This window comes from Rutilus rutilus (genome assembly GCF_951802725.1).
Source record: "Rutilus rutilus genome assembly, chromosome: 8".
In the NCBI taxonomy this organism is placed as follows: domain Eukaryota; kingdom Metazoa; phylum Chordata; class Actinopteri; order Cypriniformes; family Leuciscidae; genus Rutilus; species Rutilus rutilus.
In genome coordinates, this window is record NC_140222.1 from 14,516,316 (window position 1) to 14,532,175 (window position 15,860).

A 15,860-nucleotide genomic window follows, 5' to 3' on the forward strand; every position below is an offset into this window, starting at 1 on the left:
GAAGTGTTGATCCTACTAATAATACAAACCACTTTTTTTTTCTTTCTTTTATAAATTAATATCCCTAATTAGCAAATATGTAGTTAGTGCAGTGTCCTGGAGGATTCAAGCTACCTGTTTAGTAGGCTACCTAGGGTAGTCAAAGTGCCCACATCTCTGTGCTTTTCTCAGTCTCTGTGATCTTCTGGTTTGATGTCTCGGTTTCCTCCTTCAATCTGTGTCTGAGAGACTTTTCACCTGATTCATCATCATCTAACCCTTTCAGGTGAAAATCTGCTCATTAAAAATTACAGCACGTCTCCTCAACAACACACATTATTATAGGAATCATTCTTGAACGGAGCACAGGACTGAAACTGTTTACTCGCAGATTTTCTGATGTTTTTTTCAACTTCTAAGAAAAGTGACATGAAGTCAGATTTACAGCTCATGCGGAAACAATATTAACTTTGATGCCGCCAAGATGACGTCACGTGAACACGGCTTCATAAAATAAAAAATAAAATAAAATAAAAATATTCTAAGTTCTTTGTTGACGATGAATAATTTCATAGCTGCCATGTTCCTAATCGTAAATAATATCCTTCATCAAATGTGTTCCCATCTAATGCTTCTGTATTGTAAACCTCCCTAACTGCATTTCTACAATCCTGCCAGTTCAACGCTGAGATATAGTTTCAGTTTCTTTTTACTTCAACATGCGCTAATACTCAAATAAAACAGATATTTAAACACTCAGAAATAACTATAACAACACTTGACCACTAGAGGGATTAATCACATTCCCACCCAGAATAAATGTGGTAGCTATATTTGCTTTCTCAAGCGTCAAAGCCTATACTGTTTTTATAAAGGATATTAATAATGTTCATTGCCATGGTATAGAGCGATTGAACATGGTAATTATATTTCTCTATATTATAAAATATAAAATCCTATTATAAAATTATAATTTGAGATCTTCAAAGAGTGTAAAAGAAATTATAAATAAATTTTCATTTATTTTTTAAGTCACTCATGTCTTAATCTATTAAATTTCACTATAATAACTGTTGCTGTTTCCCATGATCTTTATTATTATTTGTAAGAACAATATCCCACTCAATGTGCCCTTATTATCACTTTATATTTTAGATAAGAGCACAGGCATGGCCATTTGTAGTTTTAAAGTGTCTGGCTTCCAGTGTCATATGCCTCCTTACCATATTACCATATTACATATCCTACCATATTATTTTAATGGTTTGTCTTAGTAATTATAAACATGCTGGTTTGTAGCAAATAGTTTAAAGTTCACTGAACTTTTATATATTCTTCTCGTTATTTCTCTATAGCTGCTAATAAATAGGAAGTCTCGCACATTCTGTGTCCAGCTTACTTCTGCGTTGAAACATCAGGAGGATAAATTACCTGATATTTCATTAAATACATAAAGTGTGCACTACAAGCAGTAAGGAGACTGTGTTAGACCACCATCTAGTGTCAAAACTAGGTGACAAAACTGTTTTTAATGTCATTTATCACACACACACACACACACACACACACTGTGGAGGGGTTTGACAAATAACAGTATTTTGGCTCTGACATGACAAAACATTTACATGACAGAAACAGGCATCACGATACACTTCTAAATGAGCGGTCCAGAGTGATTTTGCCAGCCCTTTTACTCACTCTGGATGAGTTCAGGATGAGAGGTGTACCAGTGATTCTCTCAGCAGTCCGGACTATCCGCTGTAGTCTTCAGAGGTCTGACTGGTAGCTGAGCAGCTAAAAAGGCCCAGCAGAGACTGTACTTTCTTCCCGGGTGTTGGATGAGAATTTGCCCAGCCTCACTGGCTTCTGCTTGTCTGTCAGGAAGGTGACGATCAACTGACAGATGGAGAACAGAGCACAGGGCACAGAGAGCTGGGTTAATTTGGACTGGAGTAGGTTTGGAATAATGGAGTTGAAGGCCGAGCTGAAGTCCACAAGCAAGATCCTCACATACGTCCCTGGATTGTCCAGGTGTTGCAGGATGTAATGCAGTCCCATGTTGAACGCATCATCCACAGACCTGTTTGCTGGCAGTGGGTCCAGTAAGCGTCCAGTGATGTCCTTCAGGTGGGCCAGCACCAGTCTTTCAAATGACTTCATGACCACAGATGTTTAGGCAAAGGTCATTCAGTCCTGTGATTTTGGGTTTCTTTGGGATAGGGTTGGTGATGAAGCATTTGAAGCAGGAAGGGATTTTGCACAGCTCCAGTGTTCTGCTGAAGATCTTGGTTGGGGTGCTGGAGGTGTTGATGGGTGTATGGAGAGAAGGTCAGAACAGGTGTGGGGTATTTATGGAAGATTTTTATTAATCGCTCTGCCCATTAGATATACGGTATAAATGGTGATTTGTGCGTGCCTTTAAAGAACATTCGTAGGATGAGCCAACCCAATCTCATGGCTAATTCGTATGGATTCATACGACCTCACTCGTACGAATTAGTACGACTTTTGCTAAATCGTACATATTTTACGAGTTGCCCAATTCGTCTGAATCCGTACGAATGCCCTACCCCTGACCTCGCCCCTAAACCTAACCATCACATGGTTTAAGGCAAATTGGTGGTGAGATAGCATTGGATGAGCTGGGGCCTCTAATATAAATAGGTTGGGGTCTCTCGTTCCACTTTTCAAAACAGACTGCATTGAATTCGCAACCAGCAAATAGAAGAATTGGTAAACAATATTGGTGCTGAGTTTGAAAATGTAGAAGATGTATTGATTCCACTTGAGTGGAGAGCTTTAGGAAAACTGTATAGAAAAGATTGTTTGAGAGCTGGTCCGGCAGTTGTGTTTCTGCAGACCAACTCGGTTTTGTTCCTTGTAATGAAACCTTCTGGCATCAAAACTCCAAGACTTCAAGAGTGGTCCTAGAATGAAAGACGACGCAACGTGTCGTGGTGTAGTTATGATATCTCTTTGTAGGCCAAAAAGCAGAAGCGAGTTGCATCTTAGCTCTGGGTTTTTTGAATGGGGTTTTGATTGTACGGCTGAATCAAGGTCTGTGGTGAACACAAACTCAAGATTCTACGACATAAAATACATCAATATTACCCCACTTGTGATTTTTTGAAGCTGTTAAGTGTCTTGAAAAAAGTGATTGCTAACAAGTGGCTAAATGGGACTACAGTACAGAGGCTGTCGAGGAGATTAAACGTCATCACGCTGAACATGTAAACTCAGTCCTCTTATACAGCATCGTTATGCTTACAATTGTGCTCTTATAAACTGTTCTAACTCAAACATTCTGGGAAAATGTTTTTAGATGAAAATTGAAAGAGTTGTCTGAAGCTTAGTGATGGTGACGTTGAATTTGTGGGACCGTGGTGTTGTTCATTTATAGCATACCATTAGATTTTTACTTCAGACGACTGCATTTAGGCTTCAAAATTCATAGAAGTTGTGTTCATCTGTGATAATTATATTGGATAAAAGGTGTAATTATCATACACATTTGTTGATCACAGAGCTTATTGCAATAATCCAAAAACCTATTGGAAAATTCTATTGGGTTTTTGTTGAGGGAACCAGTGAGTTGCGAACTTTACTGCAAGTCTGTGGGATGTTTTTCACCCGTTTATTGTCCAGTAAGTGAAAATGGTGAGATGTATACACAATGGATGATAATGAAATATTTTCTTGCACTCAAAATCTTACTTTGAATAATCATGTTTACGCTCTAGAGCCCAAGCCCTGACTTCCAGCCTTAAACTATGTAAATCTAGTGTTAGACGCTCATCCTGATTGGTCACATGCACATATCATCACTATAATAGTGTTTCCTATTGAGTTCACAGTGATGATGCTGTTCTTCAAAAACACACCAGATGGAGCCATTAATCAGTTCAATCAATATCATTCAACTGATGATCAATGTAGAAAAGTGTAATTATCAAAGGATTCACCTTTTGACCTTTTCTCAAGCCAACTAGTTGTTCAACTCAGTCCTTAACAATATGAACCCAGTGTTTAATTAACTGTAATTTTAAAATAGGCCTATGTATCTGATTTCTGGTTATGATACTAGAAGATGCTCTAGCATTGGGCAGTCATGGCCTAATGGTAAGAAAATCAGACTGGTAATCCAAGATTTGTGGACAGGAAGACAGGAAATGACTTAGTTGTCCTTGATCAAGGCACATAACCCCAAAATGGATGGGTGTGTGTGTCCACTGTTTGGAGTGTGTGTGTTTGTGTGTGTGTGTGTGTGTGTGTGTGTGTTCACTACTCACTACTCCTAATGTGTGTGCACTAACTTGGATGGGTTAAAGGGATACTCCACATTTTACAACTCCCCCAGAGTTAAACAGTTGAGTTTTATCATTTTGGAATCCATTCAGCCGATCTCCGGGTCTGGGGGTCCCACTTTTAGCAGAGCTTAGCATAATGAATTGAACCGGACAAGACCATTAGCATCTCTCTCAAAAAAATGAACAAAGAGTTTCGATATTTTTCCTATTTAAAACCTGACTCTTCTGTAGTTACATTGTGTACTAAAATGGACGGAAAATGAAAAGTTGCGATTTTCTAGGCTGATATGGCTAGGAACTATACTCTCATTCCTGCATAATAATCAAAAAACTTTGCTGCCGTACCATGGGTGCAACAGGCGTAATGATATGACGCATCAAAAACATTCAGTGTCCTTCATCATCATCAAATTGTTCACTGGTGGGTTCATCAGTGTTGAAAGTGTGTGATGCGACTCTCTTCTGGTACGCAGGAATCAGTGTATTGTCCAGCATCAGTGTGTGTGATCTCAGCATCAGTCTCTCTCTACCTCTGGAGGTGGAATATCAGGATAAAAACACCTACAGCTGTGTGCTGAACAATCCCATCAGCAACCAGACCACACATCTGGACATCAACACACTCTGTCACACATGTGCAGGTACAACAGCACTGATGATGATATTAGTTGATGTCAGCGCTGATATTTATTCACTGCCATTTATTCACTGAATTAAATTGTTGATTTTAGGAGAATTAAGGAGCTTCTTTCATCATGTACTTGTGTCTTTCTGAAGAGTTTTTACTTTATTTTTCTTGTATGGAGCAGAAAACAAGATCTTTTTGAGTTCATGACAGAGACTAAAATCTCAATTCAATTCACCGTAGTGCTTTTTTTTTTTTTTTTTTTTTTAACTCCACGCCCCCTGTTGTGATTCAGTTGAAGCTGTGCTGCGATTGGTCGTGGCTTCTGCAGCTGCTGCTGTTCTTCTGGTCTATGACGTCAGAGCTGCAAGAGGTTAAACAGAGAAAACAGAACAGATGTCAGAAATATTGTGGCAAATAGGCCTATTTCCGGTTTAAACTATGCATGGTGAAATTGTTTACTGATTTAAATGCTTTAGCCTACTCTGAGCTTGATTGTAAAGGGTTCTTGTTTCAAATCTGGTGTATTGGGCCAGTATTCTTGAATATTTCATTTTATTCTTTAATGTCATCCATTTTACATTTCTTTCTTAACTGCAGTGTTTTTATTTTTTCTTTAATTTTCATTTTCTTGTAAGCTATAATTGTATGCAGCAACCCCACAAGTGTAAAACTGTCACACCAATAAATTCCTGTATTTGAACAGAAAACTAAATTCTGTCAGGACCACTACCGTCAAATATGATTGACAATTAGCATACAGTTTGGATTGGCGGAATGGTTCCGTTCTGGGCGAGAACTCCCTGCGCATCCATGCAGCCTAGCATGGATAAGAGCAGGGAGAGCAGCAATAATCCCCCTTGGGGTAAACAGAACAGAACCAACATGAAAATTTGCAAATATATTTAATTCAAGATTTAAAGTACAACATTATTCAATAATTATTCTGATTCAAGGGGAATCAGAATGTCAAATCCTGACTGGGCGAGAGGAGGAGCTGGGGATGGAGGAGGGTAATTTGCTCCTGAGAAACGCGCTAGCTGCTGATAATACTGAAGGAGCTTATATATGTATACGGTGATAGGTGTCGTATTCCTATAGGTAGATGTGGATCAGCTGAGGGTCAGCTGATGCGAGCTTGACTAACGTGACCTGCCAGAACTAACGCTATGCTTGATTATTACTTATTGAACTGATAAACAGCTTTGAATCATGCATAGGCCTAAATGATATTTTAAGGGTATAATAAAAGAGTCAAAGTTGTTCATCATAAACATTACAAATATTACATCTTTAAAGATCGGATCAAAGGCTGGAAGATAATTTCAACTTCTGAGACTTTTGTCCTTGTTTTCATGATACAGAGTAACCACATACATTAATCTGCATGGTGATGAGCATTTTCAAAACACTGCTTCATGAAACTTCTAAACATTTACGAATCTTTTGTTTCGAATCAGTGGTTCGGAGCCATAGACAGTATAAATATATGGGCATTGTATCTGTGACATCACCCGTAGGTTTCTGAAGAGCATTTTTGAAGCCCAAAGTGGCCGGAGCCAGCCGTGCCATCTTGGTATCGCGTCACTCCTGGATAAATGAAAATATGCAAAAAGCAAAAAGGCGTGATTAGCTGAGGTGACGTGATGGCTAACAGACAGCAGACAAACGGCTATTAGTGACAGCAGTGGCAATCCATACCCTATTTAAGGGTATAGGGGACGACACAGCTGGTCGGCATTACTGGGAACGCCTAAAAAAAGTCACACCCATTTATGCCGTGGGGGAAAACAAGCTATTCGAATTAGACCTTGTTAGGCACTTGATCTTTACTCTTTGTAATGATCAGGATTGAGTTTTGCTTGGTGCAATGCCGAAAAAAGTTGCTGTGTGGCCTTCTGCATATCTAATATCTTAATAAACCCGACCTGAAGTTTTATACTGCTAAATAAACAGACGGAGACATTCGTCGATTCAAAAAGCCTGTGCAATACGCCCATTTCAATTAAACATTTACACTACAAGATGCTGATATTATTGTAGAGATGAAAACATAAGGGATTAAGATACTTGTCACGGGACTCAAACTGCATCAAAAAAGCAGCCAATTTATCATTAACAGTTTTTCACGTTGAGCTATCACATAGCGACTGAAAGCATGAACTTATTGTTGAACAAAACATTCAAAAGTCTTTTCATTATGGGATGTGCTGGGCTCATGTTTGTGCCTCACGCTCACAACCTGATATAGTTGATGCCGGAATAGCACTTGAAGTTGGGAGCACTTCGACTCTGCGCAGTAAAAAGTCACTTGTGAAAAATCCTCTCCCTCTCACTTCTGTCGAATGACTAAATGACTAAAATGTCGAAGTGCTCCCAACTTCAAGTGCTATTCCGCCATACATTATAGTAATCCTTTTTACCCGCTTAGAAAAGTGCCACGTTTTATTTTGTGTCACCATACTTGGTCGTGTAACTACTCGTGTAACTGTATTTAAATAGGGAAACCGTGGAGGTGTTTGGTCCCTTCTAGCTTCACCTCTGTTTGGATTCTAATGAATGAACTGGGCTAAGCTAAGTGCTATCAAAGTGGCACCGCACTCCAGAGCGATTGAGTGTGCACGCACTGAGACGAGAGAGGTATCAACTCGTCTTAGTTAAGGGAATAACATAGTTTAATATGAAAAAACGGTGGAGTATCCCTTTAAGTCGCTGAAATCAATTACTCATAATTAAAGTCAGTTTGGCTTTATACTTTTGGCATAAAGTTAAATATCTGTCATACTTGACCAGAAGATGTTCAAATAAATTAGACAAGGAAGTTGTAGGTTGTGTTTGAATAATTATATGTATCTGAGCTGATGAATTATACGTAATTCTCGCGTATCCTTGCTAGATGAAGAATGAGACGGCCCAACAGTCAGTTAAAATTTAAAAGGCTGATTTTCGCGCTTCAGGGCAGAGACGAGTACATATGTTGTCCAGTGGTTGTCCAGACACCCTAGGCACAAGCTTTAGCAATGGCCCTGAATGGTGGTTCAGTGTCAACACAGTGACAATGCTGTAGCAACCTTCAACACACAACGTAGTTATAGCAACCTTTTGGCCATGTTGTTAAAACGTTGTTAGAAGGTTGGGTACGTTGTGATTGCTGGGAAGTAGCCTAGGCTAAACAACAAAAATGCCAGCAAACGGTCGCTATCATGTTTGTTTTGCGATCACTCTGTTTCCAGTGATTTCTTTCTGACTAGTTTTCTGATAAAACTTCCATTTGTTGGTGAAATGATGGGTATGTGTGACGTTGTTCCAGAAAGGTGTGTTACGGGCGGGTTTTATTAAAGCGCTGTAGAGCTTCTGGCCCGACAGTGGAAACGCAGCAGATTTTGGGCCCGGTGCTACTGGTCCGAGGCTTTTAGCCCGGCACGGCCCTTTTAAAGCCCGGGCTCACACTGACCCGACAGTGGAAATGCGGCTATTGGGTCCACATGTCATGCAAACTAGAAACTCTGCATCTAACCACAGCTGTCATTCACCACACAACTTAACAATCCTGTTTGCGAATGTTCGTTATAACTATGGTTTCTGGAAACACCAACTCGTTGAACTATGCCGATAACAGATCTTGCGAGTTGTGACAATACTTGGCTAACAATGCTTTTGGTAAATGCACCCCAGCACCAATAGGAGGTAGGCCTACAGCTGACTCACCTAGTTACCTCGACAGTTTTAAAACCATTGACGAGAGGCCTTTTGTTCCGCAACTTTCTATATATCACAAAACCACAAGTTACTAAACCTAACAACGATACAATAGATGGCCTAGATAGATGACCCTCTTAATAACTATTCAAAAACGATCTATCGAATGTTTCTGTCATTGTGTACCAAGTATTGAGGTGTTCAGGTGCCATGTTAATTATATTATGCAGATACAGTATGGAATTTATACAATATCTATTATTACATGACCCACCCTTAAATAGACAACCCACGATTTATTTTTGGCTTACACAAAGATATATCACACACACACGAGGATGCTTTCATCACAAACTATCCGAACAGAAGGAGCCTTTACACCACAAATCAAAAAGAAATCAAAGAAATCAAACAGTCAAAATAAACCCATATGTTAAATTCATTAAACAAAACCTTGTGAATCACTCAGTTAATCCAAAGTAAACTACATGCAAAAAAATAGCTCCTCTGTTCAAACACTAGGCCTGTAGCATCCTCGTGCTGCAGTAATGTGGGGGAACAAACAATATGCAAACAAACAAAAAAGGAAAAGAAAACTAGTCCGCTCCTAGGACCTTTCCCATTTCTTTTGGGCCCGATTACCAGCTCAAGCGCCCGGGCGGACTAGACAATATACCCCCCCCCCCAAAAAAAAAAGAATTAATACAACAAGAGCAATAAATGGGCTCCGTGGAGCTGAAAATACAAGCATTAAAACACCTTTATTATTCATATTAAAACAATCACCCCATGTTAAAACTATTTAATACTTCAAATCAACTCATACCTGTCTCCAAGATCCAAACAAATCCACATGCGAACCTCTCGCATACGAACACCACGAGTGTTGATCTATTTCCACCGGCCAGAAACAAACGCACCTACTATTTTCGTTCCTCCCCCTGATATTTATACTTGACTAACCCATAGACTGTATTAGAAATGGACACAGCGACCCAATTGGATTCAACGAAGAAAAGTGAAGTCAATGAGAAGCACTCACTTCCTGGGGGTCCAGCGTACTGCGCAGACTCAAACTGAGCTTGACGACGTAGATGTGACGTGAGCAACCTGTCTGTCTTCTAGTAGCTGTGCCAAGAGAAATCTGAATCATTCCCTTCCGAAACTTGCAGAGACGGAGAGTGTGAGTATGAGCTGTCCATGAGCTAGGAGCAGGAGCAACTTTTGCTAAGTATTCTGATTAATTATTGTGTCATTTTGCCTCCACGTCCCCCCGATTGCCCGCAAGCTTCTCCTCCTGTCTATATGGTCATTTCTCTACTGTGCAACAGAGAGTCGCGTGGTTATGACGCAATCGTTAGCCTATTTTTACAAAAACTGTTTCTACGGGGCCATAACGTAAGCTACAAGGTAATGGAGCCTTTTATACATTTTCGTGTTTCTTTAGAAATAAATAATGGACAAATGGAGTCTTTAAACGCCTCAGATGTGAAGTTATTCGCTGTCAAAGTGATGCCAAAATGAATGGGAGTCAATGGAATGCTAACAGCAGGTGATGGTCTGCTAATCAATGGCGGCGCCCGGGGAAGCTTCAGTGTTTTATGAAACATTGGCCCCCTGGGCTAACCACACCCCCTTGATTCACAACTTTTCTGCCTTGATATCACCCACAACACTATTGTATTATTTACTTAGATGTTTCTAAGTAAAGCATAAAAGTGTGGTTTTATTCAGTGTTATTTTGTTTGAGTAAAAAGTAACTTTAGTTATGTAATATAATTAAGTAATATTTACTTAATTACTTCAATTGCATGTTAAGAGTCAATTAAATGTCAAATTGTACAGTACTTGAAAATAACAGGTAAGTGTACAGAGCAGTAGCAGTAAAAAGTACTTAAAATGTGTTAGTGCAAATTGTTACGAGGATTTCAAGTAAATCCTACAAGTTATTTTTTCAGTGTATATTGTTTGAGTAAGATTTACAAACAGAGTGAGTGAATTGAGTATTGCAAAATAAACTTCAAATGAGTAAGTATAAATTACTCCACAAATTCTAACTGGCCCAGTTAAATTTACTTATGGGCTTTGTTAATTTTACCTAATTTAGTTAAATGTCCATACATGTCACATTTACTTAAAAAATAGGAGTGCAAAAACATGCAAAAGAAAAAATAAGTAAATTTTACCAATAAAATAAAAATAACTAAATAACTAAAATAACTTTTTTTAGTTAATGATCTGTAAAACTGGGGCTTTATTAATGCTGTTCATTGATTCAAGTAATTTTTTTGACATTTGGGTTTAAAGTGCTTTAATTCTACAATAAATGGTGTAAAAACGTCTGAGTGCTGCCCTCTTCAGGTTGAACAGTGGCTACTGCAGTTGAATTTTCCTATTGGAAGTTGTGGTGGCTGGTGACTTCAGAGGGAACCAGCTAACCATGCCCTTGCCTACAGAGAGATGCGTCTCAGATGCACACCCCCTCTCCACTGGGCTCTGCCTACTTTTCCAGCATTATTCAGATATTGCCAGTGGGTGGAGTCAGGCTCTGACCAGGGGTTTAGTTACCCTTTAATATGCCATAAATGGTAACGTTTGTTCTTTGCACAGGACACCGGTTGTTACTTCCTGATATTATGTGTATAAATATTACCCCTCTTCACTCAATAGATATGAGAATATAACTGTATTGCACAGGCTCTGGCTCTTCACAAAATCTGCTAAAGGCAACAATTTGAAAACCAAGGTGAGTTTTTGGAACAGAAACCTTCTGAATAAATGTTCTACCTGAAGTATTTTTGAGCTTTGTCTTTTAAATGCATTGAGAATCGCAGTGTGCAGCGTATGAGTGCAAAAATACTTTTCCTGCTTATTAATTTAAGGTTCATCATGGCAATGCTGAAAAGTTGTCTGCTTCTTTTCATCATCTTCTCCATGGTGAATACAGAAGGTAACCAAGACATTTATTTAGTAAAAACCTAAACATTTTGGAAATATGAAATATTCTATTGACTAATAATTCCATGGTTATTAAGGAGTTTACAGTGTATAAAGTACACATATTTTCAGCAAATAATCACACAAACATAAAATAAGCTACATAAATAAAAAAAAAAATAAAAAAATTTTTTGCAGTGACAAGAGATGCCATTACAAGAGATGTTAATGGACTGGATGGACTGGATGGACTGGATGGATGCCCCGCAAAATGGACACAAAATAGACACCGATGCTTCAAGTACTTTTCTCATCCGACTAAATGGATCACAGCAGAGGTAATGTGTACAACAAGATGATTTGGTCAAACTTAATATTAGGTGTCTTTAACTACATCTTAAAAGACAGATGTAAAGACATTTATGTACACAATAAGTGCATATCAAATTATTAATTTAAACTGATACAAATTATTCTCTGGTGAAGTAAATACTACAGAAAAAAAACAAATGTAATTTCTACATGGAAAAGCTAGTTCAGGCAAGAATTAAAAAAAACAAATGGGGCATGCACTGGGGCATGAATAATTAATAAGGTTTATTTTTCACTGTTTTCCAGCTGCATTTATCATTGCTTTTGTTGTTAGGTTTAAAACTTGCCATTTTGTGACATCTGGATAAATTTTCCACGCAAAATAACACAGTCAAACTCAAAAAACGATCTATCGAATGTTACCGTCATTGTGTGCCAAGTATTGAGGTCTCTGTGTTCATGTAGTTTGTTACTTTTATTTACTTAGATAAAGTATGGAATTTATACAATATTTATTGTATTATTTATTTAGATATTTCTAAGTAAAGCATACACTTTAAATGTGTGGTTTAATTCAGTGTTATTTTGTTGAGTAAAAAGTTAATTTTGTTAAATTTACTGAAGTTAGTTAAGTAGATGTTTCTTTATTCTATATGTGAAATTAAATAAATTAAATATTATTAAGTAATATTTACTTAATTACTTCAATTAAATGTCAAATGAATGTGAAGTTCAATAGTAAGTAGATTTTACTTGATAACAGGGAAGTTGTACAGAGCAGTACAATTTACTTAACTCTACTTGTTAGTGCAAATTGTTACGAGGATTTTATCAATAGATCAGTTAGAGCAGACTTTGTTTGCAAATGTCTAAAATGTTGTCACTTCTGCTTTATGCTACAAAACATTTGATTTTGTATATTGACAATAAAAAAAAAATTCTGTCTCTTTAGAGAAACTGTCAAAGTCTTGGAGGGAATCTCGCATCTGTGCGTAATAAACTGGACAATGATTTCCTGCTGAGTCTGGTGCCGCCTTCCACACCTACTTGGGTTGGTGCTCATGATGCTGTGGTAAGTTCAGATGTGTGTCCTACACTCTAAAAGAACACTGGGTTAAAAACAAACCAAGGGCTGGGTAAATAAAGGACAGAACTCATGCTTGGTTAAATTTACAGATAATTGGGTTGTTTATTTAACCCAGCATAATGGGTTGATTAAGCCATCAGAGTTGATTCTTTTTTATTATGATTTCTTTCCTTCATACATGAATGAACGTCTATGGATTAACTTAAATCCTATAAACGTTTTTAAAACACTGGATACATGGCTTGTATGATAATTTCCTTCATTTTCAATCATATTTTACAGTACAGTATATTTTATATATTTTTTTATACATTTTGACAACATTTAAGCTCGTTTAAGAAATATTAGAAGTAAAAATTAAACATTTATAAGTAATTCAAGTGTAATCGACAAGTCTCTGTTGTCCTGTTTCCACCGTAACGGCGCTGGATCTCGAACAGGTGTTGTGCCGAATATCGACCCAGCCAAATTATTTCCCCCCTAGCATTGGTAGGTTTAGGATTAGTTGTGGGCCGCCCTGCGTTTCACTTGTAGCCGAAATATGCTTTGACTAACTACATAACATGTCCATAAACAATCAGTGCACAGTTCTGAGAACATATAATAATAAAATACGTGTTTATGTTCTGTATATTTTTGAATAAAACTTTATGCAAGCCGGCATCAGACGTTTCCATCAGGCGAAAAGACCGACGCGAGTCACGCGACACTAGTGTAAAAGGTGACTCACGTCGCGCCTCTGTATGTTGCTTTGCATAAAATGTAAACAATATACAGCACAATAACGAATTTAAAGATAAAATGAAATGTACACAAACCTGTATTTTACAGAAGACATAGGCCTGCACCATTTTGGCGGTGCTGTGCTCTCTCCTGAAGAGACCTATGGCAAAAGCCTGCGATAAATAACACACTCCCTGGTTTGTTACGTCTGACCCAAGCTCTGGGTAGCACAAGAAAACTACCAACATACTGAAAAAATAACCCAACATTTTTTGTTAAGAGAGTGTAAAGAGACCTATTTGTTTGTCTAAACTAAAAGTTCTGCTTTAAACAGTAAAGGCAAAGTTTCTAATGAAGATGATTTTACTTCAAATCTGAACTTAATTGGCTTCTTCCTGAAGTCTGACAACAGTAGTGCACTCTTTGTATTCACTCTCTCTCTTCACTCTTTAGGATGGACATTGGATGTGGAGTGACGGAACTCTTTTTCTGTATACCCACTGGTGCGTTGGAGAACCTAACAAAAATCCAAAAGGTTATCAGAACTGTTTGGAGATCAACCATTCCTGTAAGAATGCAGTCTGTTTTTTAATACTTTCAATTATAATTTACAATCCTACAATTTTACATCATACAGTAACATGAAATCACTCAATTTGGATATTACAAAGTGCCTTAAATTAAATATTCCATTTCATTTTGATTCTAACACCACTATAATGATCAGAATAACTTATTTCATTATTTCACCTTACAGCTAAACGTTGCTGGAACGATGCGCGCTGTATACACTCACTGCCCTATATTTGTGTTAAGAACCAGCGAGACAGTCATGCTGCTCCACAGTTACTTTGATTGAACTACATTTTTCCGACATTATATTGTCAAAAATGTTATTCTGAAATCAAATCTCTTCTAAACTTTAATCTCTTTTCAGTATCTTCTCTGAAACATTCCTCAAATTAATAAAAGCATTGAAAAAGCAAACTGTGCATTGTGGATAATAATGTATGTCAAAACATAAGTATATTGTGTTACAAGGTTTTAGGAAATAGTTATTAAAATGGCATTAAATGATGTCATCATCAGGGGCGGGGTTTAAGCATGCTGTAACTGCACACATGTTTCATCATTGGCAAAGAAGACATTTGCATGTTTGTTTCCTGGATTATAAGCAAATATAGAACTCATCCAGGGCCCTTTTTGTTTTCTGTCTTATAAAATATCGCATTATTTTGATGTGACACCTCTGCAAACAAATCAGAGATTAAGTGAACTATAATAATAATAATAATTTGTTACATTTATATAGCGCTTTTCTAGGTACTCAAAGCGCTTAATGTTTGAACGAATCAAATTGAATCACAAACCATTTCAGACCATTTTCTAAACCTGTTTAATTAGATCAATAGTGATTCGCTCACTATTCTGGCATTGCTAGTTCTGATTCTAAACAGCTGATAGAAAACACAAAGGAATATTCTCGGGTCGAAAGTAATCTACAATATCAGAAAATGATTTATCAGCAATATTTTACTGGGGCACAGTGTATTTCAGAAAGGGTCCAGCGATGCCAACAGATCTAAATGGAATCGCAAAATTTTAAAACAATGAAAATCATTTTAATTCAGCATCTGCATCAAAAGCAGCAAATTGGTTTTGGATTAGGCCTATTTTTAGATTAAACTAGTTTTAATAACATACTTCATTTTATTTGTAAATTGGTCATCAGTTAATTTTACACTTGCAAAATTATTTCGCCAATTTATTATCTTCGAAATGTGGGTGATTTCAGTGAGCAAACATACTCATGCAGTGATCCTGCAGTTAAGCAGTGTGACACTCTCAGGGTCATATTCTTACAAAGGTCATATCATTTTTCTGCCAGTGTCTGGGTAACTTTAAGAATAAATGCAATAAATGACTTACAATGTATGATTTATGTTTGATAGTTTATTTATAGTTTGATAGTTGTATTTTATTTTATAACATTTATTTTGTTTTCATCAGTGTGGACGAGAAACTAACTAAACGCTGCAAACATTTTTTTTTTTTAGTAGCATAACAGTGTCCATAAAACATAAAGGTAGAAATTCATAGAATGTTTTGTTTTTAATCTTTTTTTTTTTTTAAGATTAATTAATATCCCTAATTAGCAAATATGTAGTTAGTGCAGTGTCCTGGAGGATTA

The 15,860-nt window shown here is 37.3% G+C and overlaps 2 protein-coding genes across 8 annotated transcripts in view; one reads left to right on the plus strand and one right to left on the minus strand.

Annotated features, from left to right (window-relative positions):
- Nucleotides 1–15,860, minus strand: part of l1td1 (LINE1 type transposase domain containing 1) — a 169,174-nt gene that overhangs the window by 62,385 nt on the left and 90,929 nt on the right. The window lies entirely within an intron of this gene.
- LOC311295185 (galactose-specific lectin nattectin-like) overlaps nt 11,205–15,860 on the plus strand; it is an 81,889-nt gene continuing 77,233 nt past the window's right edge. The window contains exons 1-6 of one of the 2 annotated variants that reach the window (XM_084416430.1): nt 11,206–11,356; nt 11,493–11,560; nt 11,746–11,885; nt 12,812–12,931; nt 14,123–14,237; nt 14,427–14,656. In XM_084416430.1, the coding sequence (XP_084272556.1) occupies nt 11,500–11,560; nt 11,746–11,885; nt 12,812–12,931; nt 14,123–14,237; nt 14,427–14,524 (534 nt within the window). In that variant the 5' untranslated portion in view covers nt 11,206–11,356; nt 11,493–11,499 and the 3' untranslated portion in view covers nt 14,525–14,656. Of the gene's footprint in view, nt 11,357–11,492; nt 11,561–11,745; nt 11,886–12,811; nt 12,932–14,122; nt 14,238–14,426; nt 14,657–15,860 lie in introns of those variants that run through there. The other variant, XM_084416429.1, reaches the window with a different exon arrangement.